The following is a 24,748-nucleotide window of genomic DNA, read 5'->3' as shown; positions in this document are numbered from 1 at the left end:
AGCTTTCTGAATTTTTATTGAATTACAATTTACATGCCTTTTCTTTCATTCACCCTCTCCACAATTCACAGAACCATTTTCCAGATTCTTTTCTTAGCCAAGGATATCTGAAATGGCCTCTTATTTTCCAGAGAACCTGCTCTTCCCCCATGCTCCTTTGCCAAATACTTCCCCCATACTCCTTTGCACTCTTGTATAGGTTTGGTCAAAATAAAAGGTTTTACCACCTCTGACATACAGTCGACAAGCAGTGGCATAAGCTCCTACATATTGATTTTCTTCAATAAAGACGTGCAGAAGCCGTTATAATGCAGGTGCACAACAGGGTGTATTTTTGAACATGAGGTTTATAGTGCGTCCTTGACTTGCATTACCCCCCACAGATGAATTCTGCACAATTCTGCCCACAGCACCATGAAGAATGAGAATGCGCAAGCCCAACCGCTGTTGCTCAGCCTAAGCCTAAGTCTCCAAAAGAGCAAATAAAATTTAAAAATATTAAAAATCCTTGCACATAGAAACATAGATACCAGAGAGAAGTGTTCCAGCCTGAAAAAAGGAACACTATGTACAAGAATGTTTTCTATGTACAAGAATGTGTTATGTGCACTCACAGCCTGAAGTGGTTCAGTTGAGACACAGGCTGATTTCTGTGTCAGGCATATAATAACAGAATTGTAGAGTTGGAAGGAAACCAAAGAATAATATAGTCCAACCCCCTGCAGTGCAGGAATATGCAGCTGTCCCGTACAAGGGGCAACTCATCTTTATTTCATTGACAGCTAACATTTTTAGATATGCACTTAATTTAGGCCTACAGTAAAAATGCCCTGTGTAAAGTGGCCTATTGTTTACTCTCTTTTGTCAAAAGAGTGCTTTATTGATGGAAATTTGGCTGTACCAAACCTGATCTACCTTCCTCTGCCTTCATTTTGGTTAGAAAGGTCTTACTTTTCAATTTCTTTTTGTAAGACTTACAAAAGTATTGAACAGAATTTGTGGTGATGCCTCTCTAAAAGGGCTTTTTAGGTGTCCGGGGACTTTTGGGGGTCCTTAGCACAACTGCTTTCTAACAGTCCCAGTCTAGTTATTGACAATTTTGATAGAAAGAATCATTTGTCCTACTTTACAAAGGCACAAAACAAAATCAGAAACTCACAATGGTGTTTTAAAAAATACTCAGCAAAAGCCCTTTGCTACTAGGCTTCAAATAAATTCTATTCACTGCATGGATTTTACAGGATTCTGGCAGAGGAAACCCCAGAGACAGAAAAGGCGCTCTTAGAATGTTGTTTCTTTGAAAAATGTATCCTGAAAAATATGTCTATGTGCGTGGATCTCCTCTTTAGAAAATCAACTGGATTGCTTGTTTTTTCATCCTTCGTTTGCTTGCTTACATAATTTCTAAGAAGCATGGTGCATCATTGGATGTTGGGAGTCCAGCAACTTGGTATGTTTACAGAGTATGATTGTCTTGAATAACACTGTATCACAGAATTGTACAGTTGGAAGGAACCCCAAGGATCATCTAGTCAACCCACTGCAATGTATGAATCTTTTTGCCCAATGTGGGGCTCAACCCCGCAAGAGATTACAGGTCTCACGGTCTACTGAGCTAACCTAGCAGTGGGGTTGAGCCATATTAAAACAGACTATAAGCAAAGAGGTTATTTAACTCATTCATAGTATCCTCTGGTTAATAGACTGAAACACGGAAGTGTGTGCCCATGGAAGTGTGTGCAACCTGAACATGGCAAGCTATGTAAATGTACCCACTGCAAGCAGGTTATCTGAGCATTTCATTCTCAAACAATCCATGACCTGAGGGGAGGCAAATCAGAAGGCAACTCTGGCGTCATCTATGAAAGCGTTGCACGGATAAGCCAGGCTTGCATACAAGCTAAATGCTCGATTATCCATGATCTCTGAGTAACCAGGCAGGAAAGTTCATGTAAACTCTAAGGGAGCTGGGAGGGTCTCTCTTTTGTGTTATTGCTATGGGACCCCTTTGGAAAGTCTGGATTAAACCACTGCACAAAAGTGTTTTCATATGCAAATCTTCATGAAACAACAAACACACCAGAGCAAACCAGATATTAGGTCACACACTACATTTTAGGTGTCAAAATGTTTTACAGTATACAACTACAAATATAAAATGTGAATGTGATAAACAGAGGTTTGCAAAAACAAGTACTATACATGAGCACTTCAGGGATTTAATGATTACCATATTTTTCCATGTATAAGACTGCGTTTCCCCCTCTAAAAATAATGTCAAAAATTAGGGGGCATCTTATACATGGGGGTGTCTTATAGACAGAAATATACAGTAACTTCAGCTGCCTATTTTTTTCCCTCCCCCACCTCACTTCAGCTCCCTATTAAGCATACACTCAGGGATGCACCCTAGATTCTCACGGCATGATATGTGAGATAACTGTAGTAGCAGTATATTTCTTATAAATTTTTATTAGTTTTCAATTATAATACAATAATAGCCTCATTATAACAATACAATATCAAATTATATAATTTAAAGTGGCCTCCTGAATGCAAGTTTTCATTATTTTCTTTATTTCTGTGTTCCAAAATTCTATTAGTCTCAATTACATTCCTGTTATAATAATAATCCCTTATACAACAACTGCAATATTAATAACTTCTATTCATGTTGACACATTAAATGATTTATAGAACTACAAGTCAGGAACTCAAACGATATGCTTGTTCTTCCTGTGTGTGGCAATTATTCTGTCTGTGGTGTTTCTTCCTGTCCTGGTAAGATGTTATGTCTTTCTTTTCCCTGGTTGTTGCTGTTCTCCATCATGCCTTGGGCGGAGCTGGTATCCCATTGTTGTTCCAGAAGTTTCTCCATTGCTCCATCCCATGCTTTGTTGTTTTGAACCAATAACTTTAAACAACAGCTGCAAAAATCACTCTGTCAGAGTAAATAGACTGTGGTCACCATTTTCCCTCTCAGCCTAGGAAAACGTCTGTCGAGCTGCAGATGATTCAATAAAGCATCTCATAAATTCCTTGGCAGCTCAGACTCCTTTCATCCTTCCTTCCAGCTGAAGATATATGGACGATTATCCTCTGCAGAGGTCGCTTTCTCTCATTACAAGGAAACAGACATCAGTGGAAGGAACTTTTTACATCAAGGAAAGTGGCACAAGCCTCATTTTTGTAAAATAAAAATAAAAATCTGAGCCTGTAACAAGAAAACCAAAATTCTGTGATCTGAATAGACCCACTTTCTGCATTGGTGCTTTTAAAATGCTTGTTCCTGTTTTAGTGATGTGCCTGGGATGCAAATGTGTTGCCAAGCTCCTGTGAATGAGGAATACTGCTGAAATCATTACTGTCTATATGCAGAGAATGAAGTTTTTAAGTTCATCTTCTGCACATGACAGCTGAACACTAATGAGAACATACTTAGGTTTGATCTTTTTGCCTTTTTCTGCACAGACAGTAAGAATAAAGCAAAAATGGCGTTCTATATATTTGCCCATTTGCTTTTAAATAATCTATGAAAATGTGGCAGACATATTGGCTTATATTTCAAAAACTATCTGGCTGAAAAATGGTGACCCACTCACAGCCAGATCTTTCAGTTTAGCAATGTCATAACTCTAAAAGATAAAATATGTTGCCTATCTAGATAAGAGAAATTTGCCTAAGATTAATAAAAACAATGAGGCAGAACAATGTTAAAGCTTCACCAGTACAAGACCTTCTATCCACTTCACCGGATGAGATGCTTGGCACAGGAAACTTTATTCAGATAACAGGCAACAGGATCGAGCACCCCAGAATGGAAAAGAACTCTGTGACTCAGTTCCAAAGTCCATAGTAGTTTATTAAGGTAAAGGTAAGGTAAAGGCAAGTTTATTAGGGAACGGGTGGCGCTGTGGTCTAAACCACTGAGCCTCTTGGGCTTGCTGATCAGAAGGTCAGCGGTTCAAATCCCTGTGTCAGGGTGAGCTCCCGTTGCTCTGTCCTAGCTCCAACCTAGCAGTTCGAAAGGACACCAGTGAAAGTAGATAAATAGGTACTGCTGCGACGGGAAGGTAAACAACATTTCCATGCGCTCTGGTTTCCATCATGCTGGCCCCATGACCCAGAAAGCTGTCTGTGGACAAACACCGGTTCTCTCAGCTTGAAAGCGAGATGAGCGCCGCAACCCCATAATCGCCTTTGACTGGACTTAACCGTCCAGGGGTCCTTTACCTTTAACCTAGTAGCTTATTATTAGGTGAGGTCCCAGCATGAGGTTTAGTCCTCAGAGTTTCTGACTATCTGGCTGTGGAAAATCTTATTAAATCCCTATGCCCTGAAGCTGGAATGCCTACACCAAAACATGCCAGCCTGTACCCTCTGAATCCTGGAAAATGATGCCTTTAGAGGTGGAACTACAAGTTCTATCCCAGGCTTATATTTTTGAAAACTGGTTGCTGTTTCTTCTGTGTTAAATGGAACTGGGAGGGATAAACTCCAAGGAGAAGGAGAGCACTCCACTCTTTCTCTCTTTGCTGGCTTCTTCTTGCAGCTTGCCCCCTCCACAAGACCTTTCTCTTGGTTACAGGTTGGAGCCCTGTACATGCAATGAAAATGCAGGTTTGGAATGTGTTATGGGTGAAGGGCTGGTGGTGAGAAGCCGGGCACTTTCCTTTCAAGGCTTCTCTGCTATAAATTGCTCCCTCCCAACTCCAATTTGCCTGGGAGAAGCAGAGGGGGAATGTGTAGTTTGTGCCTGAGAGTCTGTGCAACTTTAAGAAAGCCCCATTTTTTTCTCTCTGTACATCTTTGAGGAGTTGCACTTCATAAAGGGAAATACAAAACTGTCACCCATTTTTAAGTGCTCTTATGTTCCATCTTCTAAAGCCAAGTCATGTCAAGATGACAAACAAAGGGGTGTTTTACCAGATGACTCTGTCTTTTTCCAACTGAAAAGTATATTTGATTTAAATTTTAATTGTTTTAAAATGGATTTTTATTTTTGTAAACAACTTATAGGAAATAACTTCCAATATGTGAAACATTTTCAAGTTCTTTCTCCTGACAGACAATATTTATATGGACAGGCTCTGTTGTAGTTTCCAAAAAGTTCAATATCCCCCCCCCCAAAAAAAAACCTTTTATAGTTGGGTACTTTATCATACAAATGTTTTGCTGGAAGGATGACTACACCTGCTGGAAAGTGCCAAGTTAATGGAGACAGCAGGAACCATAGTGTGAAATACAGTTAACCGAAATATCACAGGCAACCCCAGAAGATCTGGAAAAGGCAGAAACTCCTGTTGTTACTACTTCCATGCCAAATGGAAAGCACATAGAAGGGCTGCTTATCTCACCTTCTTTTGTAATCAAGTTTTAGTGATTGGCATGTGGTAGGCATTTCAGAACCACTGGCAGTAATCTTTGAGAATTCCTGGAGAACAGGCAAAGTCCCAGCAGACTGGAGGAGGGCAAACGTTCTCCCTATTTTCAAAAAGGGGGAAAGAGAATACCCAAACAATTACCACCCAGTCAGCCTGACATCAATACCAGGAAAGATTCTAGAGCAGATCATTAAGCAAACGGTCTGTGAGCACCTAGAAAGGAACGCTGTGATCACTAAAAGTCAGCATGGGTTTCTGAAAAATAAATCATGTCAGACTAACCTGATCTCATTTTTTGACAGAATTACAAGCCTGGTAGATGAAAGGAATGCTGTGGATATAGCCTATCTTGATTTCAGCAAGGCCTTTGACAAGGTGCACCATGATATTCTTGTAAAGAAGCTGGTAAAATGTGGGCTAGACAATGCTACCATTCAGTGGATTTGTAACTGGCTGACTGACCGAACCCAAATGTGACTAGTGGGGTGCCACAGGGTTCTGTCTTGGGCCCAGTCTTATTCAGCATCTTCATCAATGACTTGGATGATGGGCTTGAGGGCATCCTGATCAAGTTTGCAGATGACACCAAAGTAGGAGGGGTGGCTAATACCCCAGAGGACAGGATCACACTTCAAAATGACCTTAACAGATTAGAGAACTGGGCCAGAGCAAACAAGATGAATTTTAACAGGGAGAAATGCAAAGTACTACACTTGGGCAAAAAATAAAATAAAAAAATGAAAGGCACAAATACAGGATGGGTGACACCTGGCTTGAGAGCAGTACATGTGAAAAGGATCTAGGAGTCTTGGTAGACCATAAACTTGACATGAGACAACAGTGTGATGCAGCAGCTAAAAAAGCCAATGCAATTCTGGGCTGCATCAATAGGAGTATAGCATCTAGATCAAGGGAAGTAATAGTACCACTGTATTCCACTCTGGTCAGACCTCAACTGGAGTACTGTCTCCAGTTCTGGGCACCACAGTTCAAGAAGGATACTGACAAGCTGGAACGTGTCCAGAGGAGGGCAACCAAAATGGTCAAAGGCCTGGAAACGATGCCTTATGAGGAACGGCTTAGGGAGCTGGGTATGTTTAGCCTGGAGAAGAGAAGGTTAAGGGGTGATATGATAGCCATGTTCAAATATATAAAAGGATGTCATCTATAAGGTTCTGCACTCAGGCAGGAAGAATCAGCTGCACAAATATAAGATGGGGAACAGCTGGCTTACCAGTAGTATACGTGAAAAGGATTCTGGGGTCTTAGTAGACCACAAACTTAGCATGGGTCAACAGTATGATGCAGCACCAAAAAAAAGCTAATGCAATTCTAGGCTTTATCAACAGAAGTATAGTGTCCAGATCAAGGGAAGTAATAGTCCCACTCTATTCTGCCTTAGTCAGACCACAGTTGGAATACTGTGTCCAATTCTGGGCACCACAATTTAAGAAGGATGCTGACAAGCTGTAATGTGAGCAGAGGAGGGTGACCACGATGATCAAGGGCCTGGAAATTAAGCCTTATGAGGAAGTGGTTGAAGGAGCTGGGTATGTTTAGCCTGAAAAAGAGAAGACTGAGAGGAGGTATGACAGCCCTTTTCAAATATCTGAAAGGCTATCAGATGGAAGAGGGAACAAGCTTGTTTTCTCCTGCTATGGGAGGGTAGGACACAAACCAATGATTTCAAGTTGCAAGAAATGAGATTCCAACTAAATATCAGAGAGAACTTTCTGACAGTAAGAGTCGTTCAGGAGTGAAACAGAGTCCTGTAGGAGGAGGTGAGCTCTCTTTCCGTTGGGGGTGTGTGTGGTTCAGCAGAGGTTGGATGGCCATCTGTCATGGATGCTTTAGTTGAGATTCCTGCATTGCAAGGGGTTGGACTAGATGACCCTCAGGGTCCCTTCCAACTTGACAATTCTATGATTTTATGTGGTGGTTCTACATGAATGCACTCTCCCACAATCAAAGTGGCTGATGTTTGCCTGAGATTAAGTCAGTCAGTCAAAGTTTCTCACATGATCAGAACATCTGTATATGCAAGCCAACTAAAGAGGAATACTGTAGCTTGACAATGGTAACAAAACTGCAGGTGCAACATATGAACTATGATTTAGGGATGTAGAAAGACAGATCATTTTCGTAAACACCGCCACACAATACAACACCATATGAGAAAGGAAACATACTATATTTGCATAAGAAGATAAGACCTGACTAACTGAATCAAACAAAGGTTCAGCTAGTCAAATATTCTATTTCCAAGAGTTTCAAGTCAGATGTCCCTAGAGAAGTTTGTAAGTAGTACATGAAGGTCACACAGTGGTACCTCAGGTTACATACGCTTCAGGTTACATTCTCCGCTAACCCAGAAATAACGCTTCAGGTTAAGAACTTTGCTTCAGGATAAGAACAGAAATCGTGCTCTGGCGGCGCAGCAGCAGCGGGGGTCCCATTAGCTAAAGTGGTGCTTCAGGTTAAAAACAGTTTCAGGTTAAGAACGGACCTGCGGAACGAATTGAGTACGTAATCAGAGGTACCACTGTACTTTCTGCCCCCAAGATTTGGTATTCAGAAGTATACAAGTGGGACCTGCAACAAAGTGTTGCAATGTGGATTGTTGCTGTTCCAAACTCTTGTCAAGCATGCTCCATTCCATTCCTCTTCTCACCCAACTTTCAGTTTCTTTCCTCAAAAGTAAATCAGTTTTGTGGCCACTAAGCACGCATGGAAGTTCCAATTAGCTATCATGGCTAATAGCTGTTGATAGGCCTCTCGTCCATGAACTTGTCTAATCCTTTTTCTAAAACCATCTAAATTATTTGCCACCTCCTCATTTCTGTGGTAGTGAATTCCTCAAGTTAATTATGCGTTGTAATTTAAATTACCAGAGTGGGGAGAGCGGGATTTGCAATGAACATGTTTGAGATGATGAACTGTGTCAGCCAAATTGCCAAATGCAGCTCAACACTTTATCCAGCTCCAGCTCCTGCCCCCTCCCCCCTCTGCTGGGAAAGATTTCAGAAGGTGGATGCTAGGAGTGTCAGGGAACTATGAAAGTGCTGGATAAAATACAGGCAAAGCCTCACTCTTTCAGTTCTACAAAGCTAAAGATAAGACCATAAAATTAAAGAGATTCGGAAAGATGGAGTTTTTCAAGAAGAAAGTGGGGTGGCGGAATCTGCTACAAAAGTCCCTACCAAAAAAAAGAGAGAGCGCTATTTAATGTCTCCTGCCGAGCCGTTTTTGCTCCCCGCTTTCCAAGGGAAAGGTCAACAGGGCTGAAGACATTAGCATACGAAAGTCTAGATCAGTATTTTTCAAACTTCTGATACCTGGAGCACATTTTTTCCAGACTGAATTTGCAGGCAGACTTAATTCTCTTGAACTTAAAAGGGGGGGGGGCAGGGGAGTATTATTTCTTGACCACTCCTAGAAAAATGGGTGGGTTCCTTGCTGCAACTAACTGTGGGAGAACCCAGCTGTTACTGCCTCCCCAGCAGCACCCAAACTTTGGTCAGGTCTTAGGAGCAGAACTATGCTTTCTCACAATGGTTCAGCTTCTTTTATTCTCCTGTGCATCCATATTATCCCAATTACGGAAACTGGGATGCGCCTGAGACTCTCCCACACTTGTCAACTGTTGTGCTGGCTCCAGTAGGAAATCCCTGCGCATCCCTACTCACCCCACTGGCATGGCTTGTCCAACCTGCAAAACCAAACCTTGACTTAATGAGACTGTGCAAACGTGGGGGACCTTCCCCACGGCATCCCCTTTGTTGGACTCATCATTCATTGCTCTTTCCCCCTCCTCCCATGTCTATTGCTTTGCTGAGTATTTGGTATATTATTGGAATACTCGAAAATGCACCTTACACATTGCCTATGGGTGTTCCTGTCAGGAAGGGGAAATTCCCACCTCCCATTTCCAGTTCAGCAGCACCGGAGGAACTGTGTCTGGTGCAACCAGGCTTTCCACATGCCGTGGTCAGCTGTCTTGAGTAAAAAAGAAAAGAAGAAGCCGCTAATGAGAGGTTTCCTTGAGGCAGCATAGAAACTAAAGGTTCTACATCAATCAATAAGCTCAATAAAGTTGCAGCTATTATGGCCTACTTAAACATTCCGTGATTAAGTTCTTCATTTATTGGAACCAAAGCTATAAAACAATCAAACCTCTTTAAAGTCTGGTGTTGACAGCATAGGAAAAAAGCCATAAAATAGCAATCCATGATCAAAAAAGCTATTAAAGATACAGATAAAACCACTATACAACAAGCTGTGGTGGTATAAATGCAGATATTTTGTGCTTTTCTCAAGGTCAGGAATAAATGAACATCTGAAAGTATGCAGCCTATCTCACAGAGGTTCCATCGACCTGCAGTAGACCCGCCAGACATTTTGGCTATGGAAACAAAGAGCTTCAAGATGCAATTAAAGAATTAGAATTTGCAAAAGTAAAATAGATAGCAGTGGGCCGTTTGTCCACCTCAACTGTTAGCATCAGCATTTTTGCTAATTATGGTTAGCTCAATTCCAAAGTTTGCAAATCTGCCTCTAAGTGGGTGAGTGGTTCTCAAACTCTGGGGAGGCAGGCTAGTTCATAGAATCATAGAAGCCTAGAGTTGGAAGAGACCACAATGGCCATCCAGTCCAACCCCCTGCCAAGCAGGAAACACCATCAAAGCATTCCTGACAGATGGCTGTCAAGCCTCCGCTTAAAGACCTCCAAAGAAGGAGACTCCACCACACTCCTTGGCAGCAAATTCCACTGCCGAACAGCTCTCACTGTCAGGAAGTTCTTCCTAATGTTTAGGTGGAACCTTCTTCTTGTCCCTGGATGGGGTTGCCTGTCCTGGATGTGGTTGCCCTCCCTCAGAAGGGCAAGTCCTAGAAATAGTTTGGTGTGCTCCATGAACTACTGTTGCCCCTTGAAGCACAGGAGTGCCTTTCATCAGCTTCAGCTGGTATGTCAGCTGCAGCCGCTCCGGTATAGGGATCACTTCCCCACTGTAAGTCACAGTGTTGGTAACCTCAGTACTGTATCACTGCAATGCACTCCACATGGGGTTGCTTTGGGTAAGGTCCAGAAGCATCTGCATCATGAACACTTCTCCGATGTTCCATTCCCCCCTTGATGTTCTTGGTATAAATTTCAAACTTTTGAGGTTTAACTCATGTTTTATATTTTTTTTATATTGCATATTTTTTATCACCCTAAGCCACTTTGAAACCTAGATGGTAAAAAAACACAGGACATAAGCTTTTAAAATAAGTGAGTACAAGCACTAATCACAGCTAACAAAAATGTTGTTGCTGATACCATGCAACCAACAGTTGGTTCAAAACTGTACGGGGGGTGGGGGTGGATTCACATGCAAGGTGAGAAGAATGGGCAGGAAGACAAGTGCAGGAATTCACGTCTGCAGGATGTGACCAATGGTATAAGCAAAAACAAGAGTTTGGGCAGCTTCACACCTGCATTAGGCCTGTTACTCTATTTTTCAGCCTCACAGCACCATGCTAGAACACTACCCAGTTTACTCTTAATGTTGCAGTTTTCCTCTGTATTCATTTATCTTGCTGAGTCTTTGCATCTCTGTATCCTAACTCGGACCCTGCACTCACCCTCTGAGGCCTTTCGTGTGCCTCCTCCACGTGAGGTCTGGAGGGTGGCAACACAAGAACGGGCCTTTTCTGCAGCGGCTCCCCATTTGTGGGGTGCTCTTCCCAGTGAGGTTTGGCTGGTGCCTTCATTACACACTTCTATAGACACCAGGTGAAAATCTCCCTCTTCTCCCAGGCATTTGGGCTGATTAAACAATCTATGGCCTTCTAAATTTTTGGGAGTATTTTGTTTGTTTGTTTCTATGTTATGTATTTTCGTGTTTTTATATTGTAAACCACCCTGCGATCCTCAGATGAAGGATACTGTTCTTGTTGGTATGTTGATTTTTCTCTATTCTCTATTTGCCTCAAGTTTTTGTACAGATGCCTCTCAATATCCCTCCAACAGCAGTTACTTCAGCGGAATGTTCCAAATATCTTCAATAAAACTTGGTGGCAGCAGAATACAGGCTACTATCAAACACTTCCATACAGCAAAAGCATTTTTAACAATGCAAGTCCTTCATAGGATGTGTGTCCCACTTCAGCAGTAAAAAGTACTGCAATGGTCTTCCTTTTTTAAAAAAAAAATCTACTTGCAATCATTCATTAGCCCCTTTCTCAAACACTTCAAAGCAATTCTCTGCTGCAATTGTTACGATGAACTAAGGATCAGCAGGGGTCAGCACATCAAAACACCAGAAAGGAAATGATAAATTATTCATTTCCCCTCATTTTAAAATAATACAGAAGACGAATTAAACAAACATCCTGTCCTTGGACTGCTGTGTGTAATATGACTCAAATAGGCCAAGTGCGGACATAACCATGGTTAGTGCATGATGGAGATGAAATGTCACTTGTTACAGCCTCTTTGGGATCTAACAGATGTCCCTTGTTTTTCAACTCACCACCACAGCCACTTTCAGAGAAGTCTACAAAATGCCCATCAAACCTCCAGAAAAATCTGATAATAAGAGCTAACTATACCCTCAACACCACATTAAAATGCAACAGAGGCTAGTTAACAAGAGAGTCATCACGTGTTGCACTAGAAACTGGGAGGCCAAAGCCCCTCAGCCAGGAAGCTCACCAGGGGATCCACCTCCAGGCTGTTGCGAGGATAACATGGGGAGAGTGAAAACCACATGTGCCCTTGGAGCTCCTTGGAGGAAAGTGGGGTAGAAATGTAATAACAAACAAACAGCTTCTGAATTGTCTTGAGCTGCAATCCCTTGTTCATTCTGGGCCAAGTTATGCATTATATTACTCATGCTCTTCAATATGCATAGAATCATGGAATCACAGAGTTGGAAGGGACCTTGAGGCTCATCTAGTCCAACCCCCTGCCATGCAGGAATCTCAGCTAAAGCATCCAGGACAGATGGCCATCCAACCTCTGCTTGAAAACCTCCAACGAAGGAGAGTCCACCACCTTCTGAGGGCCAGGCTTCTGTAATTTGTTGTTCAGTCTTTCAGTTGTGTCCAACTCTTTGTGACCCCATGGACCAGAGCACGCCAGGCACCCCTATCCTCCACTGCCTCCTGCAGTTTGGCCAAACTCATGCCAGTCGCTTCAAGAACACTGTCCAACCATCTCATCCTCTGTCGTCCCCTTCTCCTTGTGCCCTCCATCTTTCCCAACATCAGGGTCTTTTCCATGGAGTCTTCTCTTCTCATGAGGTGGCCAAAGTACTGGAGCCTCAACTTCAGGATCTGCCCTTCCAGTGAGCACTCAGGGCTGATTTCTTTAAGGATGGATAGGTCTGATCTTTTTGCAGTCCATGGGACTCTCAAGAGTCTCCTCCTTCATGGATCACTGCCTTGTCGTGGCAAAGGGGCTTGAATAATAGCTATGAGCTATGCCGTGCAGGGCCACCCAAGATGGACAGGTCATAGCGGAGAGTTTAGACTAAATGTGATCCACCTGGAGAAGGAACTGGCAAGCCACTCCAGTATCCCTGCCAAGAAAACTCCATGGACAAAGACAACAGGCTTCTGTAATAGAAATATATAAAGGGCCAGGGCGGGTTCTCAGCCGCAGAGGCGGGTTCTCAGCCAAGTGCTGACGCCAACCCTGACCTAGTGAGTTTATGGCTAAGGCAAAATTTGATTGGGATGCTTCCTGATCATACGCATTTACTCAAAAGTAAGCCCCACTAAGTTCCACAGGGCACCTTCTTAAGTAAATGCAGCGTCTGCAGCCTACTAACCTGTAACATCTCTCATAAACAGCTCTGATAAACGGATCTTGCAACAAGCCAACTTCTTTTTTTAATCTCGCTGAAAATCCTGCTGTGCCCCACTCTCAATTTCGTCCTGATATTGGAAACTCAATAAATGACTGCTAGAAATAGGTTCTGGGCTCAGCTCTGAAATATTGTAAGAATTCTTGAAGGCAAGAATTCCTACCAAGCATTGATTTTCACATGGAAAGAGGAAATAGCTTCAAGCATCCCATGACTTATATATCTCCAAAGACTCTGAGCTCTACATTGCTTATTCAAATCATACAGATCTCCAACAGGGAATTGGGGGAGAAACCAGCTCCTAGTGTTGATGATAAAGATTACAAGCTCTATTTTCTATTGTAATTAAACCAGCAGAGTTTGCTGGTGACCTTTCAGAAACACATATTCCCTAAATTATAAATGGAACATTGATCCACTATAGTTTATTACAAAACTAGCAATCAAAAGCTCCTGATAATCTTTTTATCACGCAAGTGCATTTGTAACTTATCAGTCCATAAAGAACCCACTGGAATAAGAAATGCTGAATTTGCATAATCAGCTCACTTGCTACACAGGGTGACAAGGGAAATATTTCTCTGGCCTAGTTCTCGTCATGGTAATACCACTTCAGAGCGTGGGTTCATATAACTGAGTGCTTTCCTCACCATGGAAAACCAGATGATGGGGAGAAGGGCTCTAGCAGAGCCTCCTTTCTGACATGCTCATCATGTTATCTGTGCAGATCCTTTCTTTTGAATGAAGAGCCATTCCATCACGTGAACCCCTTTTACACCCTGGAGAAAAATACATCCCGGACAAGAGATTTCCCACCTCAGTGAGGTCTAGGCCCTGGATTCAAACCAGACCCTGAACGTTTGATATTGCTAATGGAAACTGCTGTATGGGAAATTACTGGGCAGAAAGTACCTTAAGCCAGGCAGCATATAAACAAGTGGAGAGATGCATAAAGTTATTATTACCTCTGCTCCACAGATGATGAAAATGACCTTTGTTGAAAGGCTGGTTCAGAATCAGAAGGCAAATCTTCAGGTTTCCTGCAAGAAAAGATTGTATTGTTAATTCCCTGCACTACTTGGTATCCTCCTACAACCCATTTCTAGCTAATATACTGTACAGCCAGAAACCCTAGAAAAGCTGCAGCATTATTGTGTATATTTTGGAGAGGACCACTTTGCTTTAAGTTCATCTGTTTGTTTGTGTGTATGTAAGTATCTATGCTTACTTTAAAGCAGGGTAAAAAGCTTTGTGGGTACGTTTTAGTCATCTACTGACATTCAGTCTAAAACTAAAACAGGGATCCATCGTACTTCCATTAATACAACGTGCCGAAGACCAGTGTTCATAATATGACGGGTAAATGATAAGAGCTCTCAAATTACTAGATTTACTGCTCACTCTCCTGTTACAGTGAAATTGGGCGGTGTGCTAAAGTGCTGGGGTGCTAGGTTTAGCTTTGGGGATAGGACTGGCTCCAGATTTGAAGGTCCCTTCAATAAAGTGTCCCTCTGGGTAGCTCCTGACACCTGTTACCCCCAAATAGAAGGTTCGCTATCATCTAGAGAAAGCAACAGGGCAATGATCGGTAGTGAGCCATTTTAGATTTCTTGCAATGACCCAAAGTAGCATTGTTCCAGGACACTGTGGGACATTTTCAATGGTGGCATCTGGCTACAAACCAAACCCCAAGGAAAGGTAGGTGGGTATGATGAACCCAGTACAGGTATCAGCACCTATTGGCTATGCAAGTACACTGAGCCAATGGGGGAACTCTGGTTCAAAGCCCTGCTAGAAAGCTCACCAAGTGACCCTGGGCAAATAACTATCGCTTTCTCTCAGCCAAACCTACCCCATAGGATTGCTGTGAGATGCAAACTGTACCCTGAGCTCTATGGAGGAAAGGGAAGGAAGGAAGAAAGGAAGGAAGGAAGGAAGGAAAGAAAGAAAGAAAGAAAGAAAGACACTGTTTCAATGCTTGCCTATTCAGAAGTCCCACCAGGTTCAATGGGATTTACTCCCACTTAAATTCACATGCACTTAGTAGGGAGTAGGCACCAGAGTGGCTGGGGAGACCCAGCTGGATGGGCGGGAAATAAAAGAAAAGAAAAGAAAAGAAAAGAAAAGAAAAGAAAAGAAAAGAAAAGAAAAGAAAAGAAAAGAAAAAAATAATATAAAATAAAATAAAATACATGTAGTCCTCAAATTGTTAGAAGCCAAATAGATGGTACAGCTTTTATATGGTGCTCAACAAGGTCCCTCTGCCAATTGTATACCACTAGAACTGGTACAATTGAATTTTTTGAGAGCAGCCCTACAAGTGCCTAAACACGTCTCCAATGCTACCATACAGTATGTCTTGAAACTGGATTCATAAGAATTGAGGGCAGAGTATGGCTTCCCACACTTAATTATTGGCTGAGACTATCCTTCCTCCTGCGTGGCCTTGCTCCCTTAACTCTTAAAGATGATTTCCAAACGACATGGAAACATGCAGTGATAAACATAACAACTCTTGGCTTCACCCCGCAGATTCTACTTGACATGAGGTGAGAACAAGCTAGAAAAACCATTAAACAGAATGTAGAAGACGCAGAACACCAAGCAGATCCAGCCAGGTCACCGAAATTCTTAATCAGTGAAACCAGAAAATACCTCATCTCCCAGATGCCATATATAGCCAACCTTGAAATTCCAAAACAGCGAAGGGCCCGTTGCCAGGTCCTCCCTTCAGCCATCCAGGAAGGCCGTTTTAGGAAGACACCTTACGAGAAGAAGAAACAGCCATATGGCTCTGGGCAATTGGAAGCAACGGAACATGCCTTTTTCCCACGGCCAATATTATACAGATATACAAGCTAGGTTCATCTTGCCTATACTACACAAATTCCCAAGACGTTCATAACAACTCTACAACTCCCTACTACTCCTAGTTGAAAACCTAGATATCACATCCTCTGTTGCTAGATTTTGCGCTGCCATGATGGACATCTGTCGAAGGATGGTTTATGCCACAAACCAGGACTAAACTGAAGGCCCATTATTCCCTCCCTTAGAGTCGCATTTAACCGCTTGTCTTTTGTTTCTATCTCCTTTAATTTTATGTGAGTTATAATCACTTTTAGCTTTTATCCCTTTCCTCATTAAGTCTTATGTGCTTAATTTTTTATCTTATGCTGGTCTGCAACCGTAATAAAGTTTGATGATGATGATTTGTAGGGAGTGAGCCCCACCAAACACAGTGGGGCTTACTTTTGAGTCGCACACACGGGACTGCACTTTAAGTTACCAACCACCAGTCTGGATCTGAAGAATTACAAAACTGGTTCCATGAGACCAAGAGCACTTAAAAATGGACCTTAAACAGCATCCCCTCCTCATACATTGCATGAGGCAGGTCCCAGACATAACTCAAAACTGAACACGGCACATGTTATACCCCAACCATGGTATATTTGCAAATTGGCTGCTTGGCACTACAAAAGCTGCCTGCTTTCATCTAAATGTCATGTTGATAGAAGATTTCGGGTGTGTGTTTTACATTTGCAAAGCCATTCTAAAATACTGTTCAGAACCCCAGCAAGAGGGGTAGAAAAGAAATCTAGCTGAAATCAGAGGAGTAACCAGGGAGGCTGTTTACCTTCTTTTACGATCTTCTTGTATAGCTGTAAATGAAGCAAATAATACAAAAAGGTCTCCAGTGATTTCTCAGATAGCCCTGCCCTGAAACATCTCTGTGCTCTGGGGAAGTGGGAGTGCATAACAGTATCTACGGTACAAAAAGAAGTCAGAGAATGCAATATACAGAATGGATACTTGATATTTCATGCTTCAATTCCACAGAGTAAATACAACACTTAGTTTTAATAGGGAATGCATGTAATGGGACTTCGCATTTCCGAATTACCCCAAGGTGTTGTATAAAAAAATTCTTCTTGTGCTTCAGTGCCTCAGGCCATCATCTTAGCATACATTCCAGTTGTCCCCATTTCCCTCAGATACTCCCTATTTGTAGTCCTGTCTCTGATAAATCAGTCTCTATTTCACCACTATTTTTCCCTGTCACATGGGAGAAGAAGAAGAAGAAGAGAAGAAGAGTTTGGATTTGATATCCCGCTTTATCACTACCCAAAGGAGTCTCCAAGCGGCTAACAATCTCCTTTCCCTTCCTCCCCCACAACAAACACTCTGTGAGGTGAGTGGGGCTGAGAGACTTCAGAGAAGTGTGACTAGCCCAAGGTCACCCGGCAGCTGCATGTGGAGGAGCAGGGAAGCGAACCTGGTTCACCAGATTACGAGTCCACCACTCTTAACCACTACACCACACTGGCTCACTGGGAGGTGAGATCCTGGTGGTTTGAAAAGATGTTAGGTGTGAAATGCTGGCAACAGTCCTTCCCTCAGGAATCCAGCTTTGTTCCAGGTGGGGCAGATAAAGGCGTCCAGTTGTGCTACTACAGGTGGACCACTGCATTTCTTCTCTCTGCCTTCCTCCCTCTCGTCATTCCTCCTCTGGTCACTGCTGTGGATACACAACCTGACTGTAACAACTATAAGTGGTCTATGTCACATGGCCACAAAGAGGGCAAATGCAAATATCAGATGCATAGTCAAGGTATTTTTAGCCAAGTAGGGAATAAAGGTACCTTGTATGAAACACTGATGATACCACATCTGAATGATGTGCTCAGCTTTCATCACCCATGATGAAAAAAGGTGTTTACGAAGTACAGAGAAAAGCAAGATGGTTGCTGTGATGGAAGGCTAATATTATCATTGATTATATGGTTATTGGCATTTATCTCAGGAGAAGAGCAGAGACACGATTACAATGGTACCTCGGGTTGCGCACTCGATTTGTTCCAGGGTGCCGTTCGCACCCCGAAGAGTGTGCAACCCGGGCGACACTTTCGCGCATCTGCGCATGCGTGAACTGCGCAGAGCGCTTCTGTGCATGCGCACACCGCGCGGACATGTGCAGAAGAGTCCATGCTCCGTGTTGCACTTCCAGGTTAGTGGAGTACGCAACCCAAACGTACACAACACAGAGCGTGCACAACCCGGGGTATTACTGTATACCCTAACATCAGGTGTAGAAGTGGTAAGTTTTCATGTTTAAAAAATCAAGGTTAAGAAATGAGGTACACCCTGGAGAGGACTATGTGCTCCATTCTTCTTCTTCTTCTTCTTCTTCTTCTTCTTCTTCTTCTCTTCTTCTTCTTCTTCTTCTTCTTCTTCTTCTTCTTCTTCTTCTTCTTCTTCTTCTTCTTCTCTTTCCCAGGTGAATTCTTCTTTTCTTTTCCCTTTCCACATCAAGCACATTTAACATTTCATCTCTGCACCAAAACCAATGCTAATCGTGGTTAGGTTTATACCAGCGTTTGAAAGAGGGGAGGCAAGAGAAATTCACAGGAGAGATAAGTATGTGGGCCTGCTGATCTCTCACCCATGGGTCAGGAAATGGTACATCAGCCCTGAGCCTGCCCTGGAGTAACAGGGAATTGAGAAAGGAGAGCCAATGGGGAAAAGATAAAGCACATTAAACACCCTGGCTTCCAGGTATTCCCAGCTCAGTTACTTCCGCTAATGTTCTGCAGCTGAAGGACTACCAAACACCCAAACTCAACAACAATACAGTCTTTTTGATTCACTCGACAATAAAACAAAATTCAGCTCTTGAAATTTCAGGTATGTGGAATTCTTCTGAGATAACGTATCTCTGACCTCAGCAATTGCTGAGGTATAGAGGGAAAGAGTTGTTCCCTCAGGTAACTTCTTACTGTTTTAAGTGCATTTTTGCTTTATTTTTATGGTGTGCTTTACTTGCAGCTTTTGCCGACTGAGCAGATCCAGTCATCTGCAGCATGAGGAGGCAATGATAAATCTTAAGTGCAAGGGGAACAGATATAAAATCTAAAATGAGGCTTTCTCTTTTACATTTTGGATACACATGCCACACAAATCACACACACACACACACACACACACACACACACTTCCCCCAACAATGGCATATTTCAATATACCCTCTCATTTCAAAAGTATTTTTGTCCATTCAGTTGCCCCTTTTGTAATGTTAGAGATCCTGTGGAGCCTTAACCATCGATGTGCTTCTATTTACAGAGCAAGGGTGTGTAGCTAGTCAAAGTGCACTTAATCAATAATTATTTGTAAGAATCCCAGCAACCAGCAAGTTCTAGGCAGCTCATCGCAAACCCCATTCAGACACTGGGATCTACCATGCATCTTCCACTGTGAAGACAGATGCAAAGAATTCATTGAGCTTCACAGTCTTCTTATTCTCTTGTCATTCAAAGGTCCAACCACCTCTCCTGCTCTTAATGTACGTATTTAAATAATTTCTTCTCCTTCTTGCAGTGTGTGCCTCTGCTTGCATTTCTTTTGCCAAAGTTTGTATTCCCCTTTGCTCTCATTTGGAAAAGACTCTCATTTCCCAAAAGAGGCCTTCTTGCCTCTAATACAGAGCTTCCCAAACTGTGTGTCATGACACGTTAGTGTGTCGGCTGTCATGTGTAGGTGTGTTGCACGAATGCTCCCCATGCTCCTCCTGGGGCTGGAAAGTTTAAGTATGTCACCAACATGAAAAGTTTGGAAAGCTCTGTGCTAGATGTTGGTGTGCATGCCCTGGCCATAGCCCTAGCTGATTTGCATTAGTCTGAAGGGGGGTTTAAACACGACGGATGCCAATGAAGTATTAACTGGAGGGCAAGATGCATTGGCACCTGAGGGAGAGCCAGCTTGCACATTCTCAACAGCCCCTTCACACAACCATTGCCCACAGGTGCTGCACAAGGTTGTATGGTGCTATCCTAGATGTGTTTACTCTGAAGCATTTTTCCCCCTACTGTAGTGGTGCTTTACGTCCCACGACTATTCCCAGGTGCATAGTCATTCTGCATGGCCTGCAAGCCTGTTTTAATAGCTGTGGGTATTCTTTTTGGAATGCTCCATCTCATGCATGTAATTTAGTATCTCCCGCCCGCCTGCCCCCCCCCAAAATCCTAAGAATTTCATTCTTAGCTCCAACCTACAACCTAAGGAGGACTCCTAATAGTCCAGAAAACTAGGAAAGGGAGGAGGAGTCTCAGTCTCAAGCCTAATTTTGCCTGCCAACTCCTGCCCAGCATTCTATTTCTTGGTCATGCTAGAGTAGGACAAAGTGTTGCAAACTGATTCTAAAAGACAGGTGGCATGTTGGAAAGTATTTTGAGAGTTAATGGTAATTTTATTCTGATTTTGTGATTTCTAGTTTTTAAGCCTTTAGTGCAGAATTTTGCTAGGTTTGAAAAAAAACCAACCTCTTTGTTGAAGATTTTTACCTCTCCACATCAGCCCTCGTCTTTATAAATCCCTCCTCCACCTAACTCCTACCTTTTGTGGGATCATTGGGTGTGGTAAAGACATTCTTGCTCTGCAGGTGAACAATATAACACTGCTCCCTGTTGACTGTTGTGTGTGCATTTGTGAATGTGTTCGGAGTTGCTTTGCCGCTGAATTTACACGTGAGTCAAGGGACGTTATTTTAGCACTTCACAAGCTGTCTTTTTTTTTTAAGCTTGCAATGCATTATTCCATTAAAGACAAGCAGACATAGCCTTCCCTGAAGTTTTAATTTTGTTTCAATTCACTGGAGGTTGGGGAATTCTGTCTAGAAAATACATTGCAAAGGAAGTCACAGAAGGTGTAGTAACTCTGAAACTATTTTTATAACAGGAAACATGAGATAATGAATTATTTAATTTTACCCTGCATTTCAGAAAAGATGATGGAATTAAATACATGCACATATATATTGCCTTTGGACATGCTTTAAAGATCCATATAGACTAAATACTCATCTGTGGTAAGACCCTTACCGTAAGGGACAATATATGAAACATTAATAATGATGTAAATATTCATAGAACACCCAGAGTTGTTCAGCATAATGGGGACAAAGCAGGGAAAAATTTCTAAGTGCCATTGTATTTTCCGCATAAGTTGCAACTCTTTGGGGAGAAAGGAAATAATGGCTAAAGGCAAGATGACAGGCATAAGTTTGCAGAAGTTTCAGAAAAGTCCATTTCAAGATGCTGTTTAAATTTAGATGGAGTTGTTGAATTATTATTTTAAAAAATGTTTTATAAAGAAAAGGCTAAAACACATTGGCCACTCTTCAGACTACCTCCAGATTATGTATCATGGTGGTAAATTTACAACAAAACCATACAATGAAAATTGGATAATCTACTGGTTATCAAATGCACGGCTTTTCAGTAATGCAATGGGTGGAAGCCTCTTACACAGTCCATGCGACTCTAGGGCTTCCCTTCCTTCGGAAATAAGTGAACAACTGAACCAGGAGATTTCATAGTTACTAGACACTGGGCGCCTCTAACCTTGGGAGAGAAGAATCACTTTTCCCACAGTGCCATGGGTGTGTGTGTGTGATTGTGTGAGTATCTGGCACCCCCAGCAACAAAGAAAGAGGAAGAGATGGGTCAATGGCTACTCCCAATCTCCCCCCCCCCCGTCTCTCCCCAGATACAACTTGAGGTTTGAGGAGTAACAAAAGTACACTTGAGATTGCTGTTGTAAAATTTCACATTTGATTAAATATGGTGTGTGTGTGTGTGTGAGTTTCTTAAGAGGAAAGTAAAAAGAAACTTATATTAAATCTACACACACGCCGCTGCCCCCAAAAGCCATGAAGAAAAAGCATCGATGAGAAAAACTCGAGCCAAGGATTTAAAAATGAAAAGCCTATTTAATGAAAAGAAAAACAAATGGCATTTAAAACTTAATAGCTCTGAGGCCTAATAACAAATGTCAGCTTCCTTTTTTTAACTTTTATTTTTTAATAATCACAGGCTGTGTTATGTGAAAAGGGAGCCATTTTTAATGAAATGGGTGCTACTTATGTCAGCTCAACTCTCCAGAGAGAGTATTGGTTGTACTAATGGAAAATGAAAATACATATGCCTGGGAGCCAAACAATAAACACAATAAAAATCAATGAGGGAAAGAGAAACTCTGGCACTTAATACTGTCAGTGTCTTTGTTGTTCATCATCCTTCAGTGAAAAGTGTTCCTTTTGGTTATAAATTCCTCATCTGACACTTAAGACCACAGACTCCAAATACTTTTGCTTATTTATTCAGGCTGAGTTCATATTAACTTGTCCAATGAGAAAAGCTAAAATTGGATGAAAGAACTAGCCAATGCTGCATTGCTGCTGCTGATGGAGATTCGGATTCAGGTGAATCCTGACCCAAGCTGGGGTGCCTCAGAAAGATCCTGGGCTGCCTTGCCTGAGGCAGAGTGGTACCCTTACAAAGCTGCATGCTCAAAACAGGGACCCCTAAAGGACTCTGTGGCACCTCAGGGACTGCAGACAAGCACCTGCTCTTAGCGCAAATGATGCCTCCATGCTTATCATAAATGGGGGGGGGGAGGGGAGAGAGATGGAACAACCCTGAAAAACCTAAACTTGCCTCTCTAGCTTAAGATCACGCTATGATCAGATAGGGAGATTCTTCCCAACAGTCAAGGCTAGTTACAATAAAAGGAGATTAATTTACCAACACTCTCAATTTTGCAAGAGAAAAATTGAGCTCTTTCTCGTTCTTCTCGCCTCCCCATCCTGGCATAAGGAAGGTGCCAGGACAGGGAGATGAGAAGAACGAGAAAGAGCTCCATTTTGACGGACAGCTTGTAATTGGAGGGAATGCCTTGACCCAGAAATCAAATCCCTTTTAGTTCTCCCTCTGTCACCTCAAAAAAATCAACTTTAAAAAGCCCCAAGGTCAATTTTTCTGCAAACTGGCAGGTTCCTTATCCAGGAGAATCATAGAATCATAGAATCCTAGAGTTGGAAGAGACCACAAGGGCCATCCAGTCCAACCCCCTGCCAAGTAGGAAACACCATCAAAGCATTCCTGACAGATGGCTGTCAAGCCTCTGCTTAAAGACCTCCAAAGAAGGAGACTCCACCACACTCCTTGGTAGCAAATTCCACTGCCGAACAGCTCTCACTGTCAGGAAGCTCTCTCTCATGTCTACAATTTTCAAACCAAACGCCCAGAAAATAACTATGGGAGTTTGTGATTCCTGTTTTACCCTCTTCAGAGCTGTAGTGTCTGTCCCCAAATAAAAAAGTTACAGGCATTTCCATTTTAAATAAAATAAACATTAAATTATTAATGTGCCCAGTACATATGCCCCTAAATCTATTTGCCTACAACTCAGTGGGACTTTTTCACTTTTGCAGGGCTACTCTGCCTACAGTTTCAACCACTTCGGCCAAAAAAAAAGGTAGAAATGATATGGAGGGGACGGATGAGAGCAAAAAATTAAAACAAAATTATTGCTTCTAATTTATTCTTTATCAGAGTAGCAAACAGCCTAATAACCAAATATTATACTGTCCAGGAAAAAATTCCCGACCTTTTTGTTTTAAACTAATAAATCTGTAATTCTGCAAGAGATCAGCTAAACTGCTAACTGCAATCTTGCAGATGCACAGATGAATCATTTAATCCAATTATCTCACTTTCTCTCAAAAATCTAGCTATTTCAGCATTTAAAAAAGTGATTTAAATGCCTAATTTGGCACCAAATGCTAGTATAATAAAAACAAATATAGGGACCTGAAACATTTCCATTTTCTCAGATACTCACTGTAGATATTATGGTCATGAATTCCAGATCTGTTTAAATCAGGATTTTATTCATTTTCTTATACTGAATGGGACAGCCGTGGATTACAAAGAATCAGAATTGCTCAATACAATATGTGAGTCGTCCTAAGAAATAACGCCAAAGCAGCAAGGTATTTCCGTCATATACAAGGTGAAGAAGTTTCGAGTAGAATTAGGCTCATAATGCATTAAGTTGTGTAAATCAAATATAATCCTGTTAATTTTGTGTCTCCATGGATCAGAGCACCTCCACTACTAAGTGGGCTCTGGAATGCAGCTACTGTCTCCTCGTGGCTACCCTGACCACTTCAGACACTACAAATTATCCCAAATATTTTTCTGTCTTCAAAGATCAGCAGACCACTCCTTGCCGCTTGTTCAATATGAGGGGGACAAGGCTGATCAATGCCAGCCTGAGCTACTTCCCCCTGCTCTTGGTGAGAGCATCTCACATGTAAGAGCCTTTCATAGCAGAACTGTCTCCATCAGCCTGGTGTCTCTCCCTTCCAGAACCACTTTTACTAACTAAAATACTGTTGCACGCCACCCATTCTCAGAGTGGTACGAGATTCCAGGTGCTTTCCCAGGGTTCGTGTTTCCTTTGGAGTGAGGAAGAGCAGAGACCGTGGTGTCTTATTTACACATATATACAACCAGAGCCTACGATGGAGGGCTTCACAGCATGGTTTTCTAGCACAGATCCACTTCCTTTGTTTCCTTAATGGCCCGTTACCTCACCAAGGAGGTAGCTTGGCTATCCCAGGAACTGGATGGACCACTGACCTGACCCAGCAGGCTTGTCTTATGTTCT

At 42.2% G+C, this 24,748-nt stretch overlaps 1 protein-coding gene across 2 annotated transcripts in view; it reads right to left on the bottom strand.

Moving 5' to 3' along the window:
• Positions 1-24,748, bottom strand: part of TPK1 (thiamin pyrophosphokinase 1) — a 218,388-nt gene that overhangs the window by 167,384 nt on the left and 26,256 nt on the right. For both annotated transcript variants that reach the window (XM_033166363.1, XM_033166362.1), the window contains exon 3: positions 14,203-14,277. In XM_033166363.1, the coding sequence (XP_033022254.1) occupies positions 14,203-14,277 (75 nt within the window). The remainder of the gene's footprint in view (positions 1-14,202; positions 14,278-24,748) is intronic.

Source organism: Lacerta agilis, chromosome 12 (assembly GCF_009819535.1).
Source record: "Lacerta agilis isolate rLacAgi1 chromosome 12, rLacAgi1.pri, whole genome shotgun sequence".
NCBI lineage: Eukaryota > Metazoa > Chordata > Lepidosauria > Squamata > Lacertidae > Lacerta > Lacerta agilis.
This window is presented reverse-complemented; position numbering and strand designations above follow the sequence as displayed.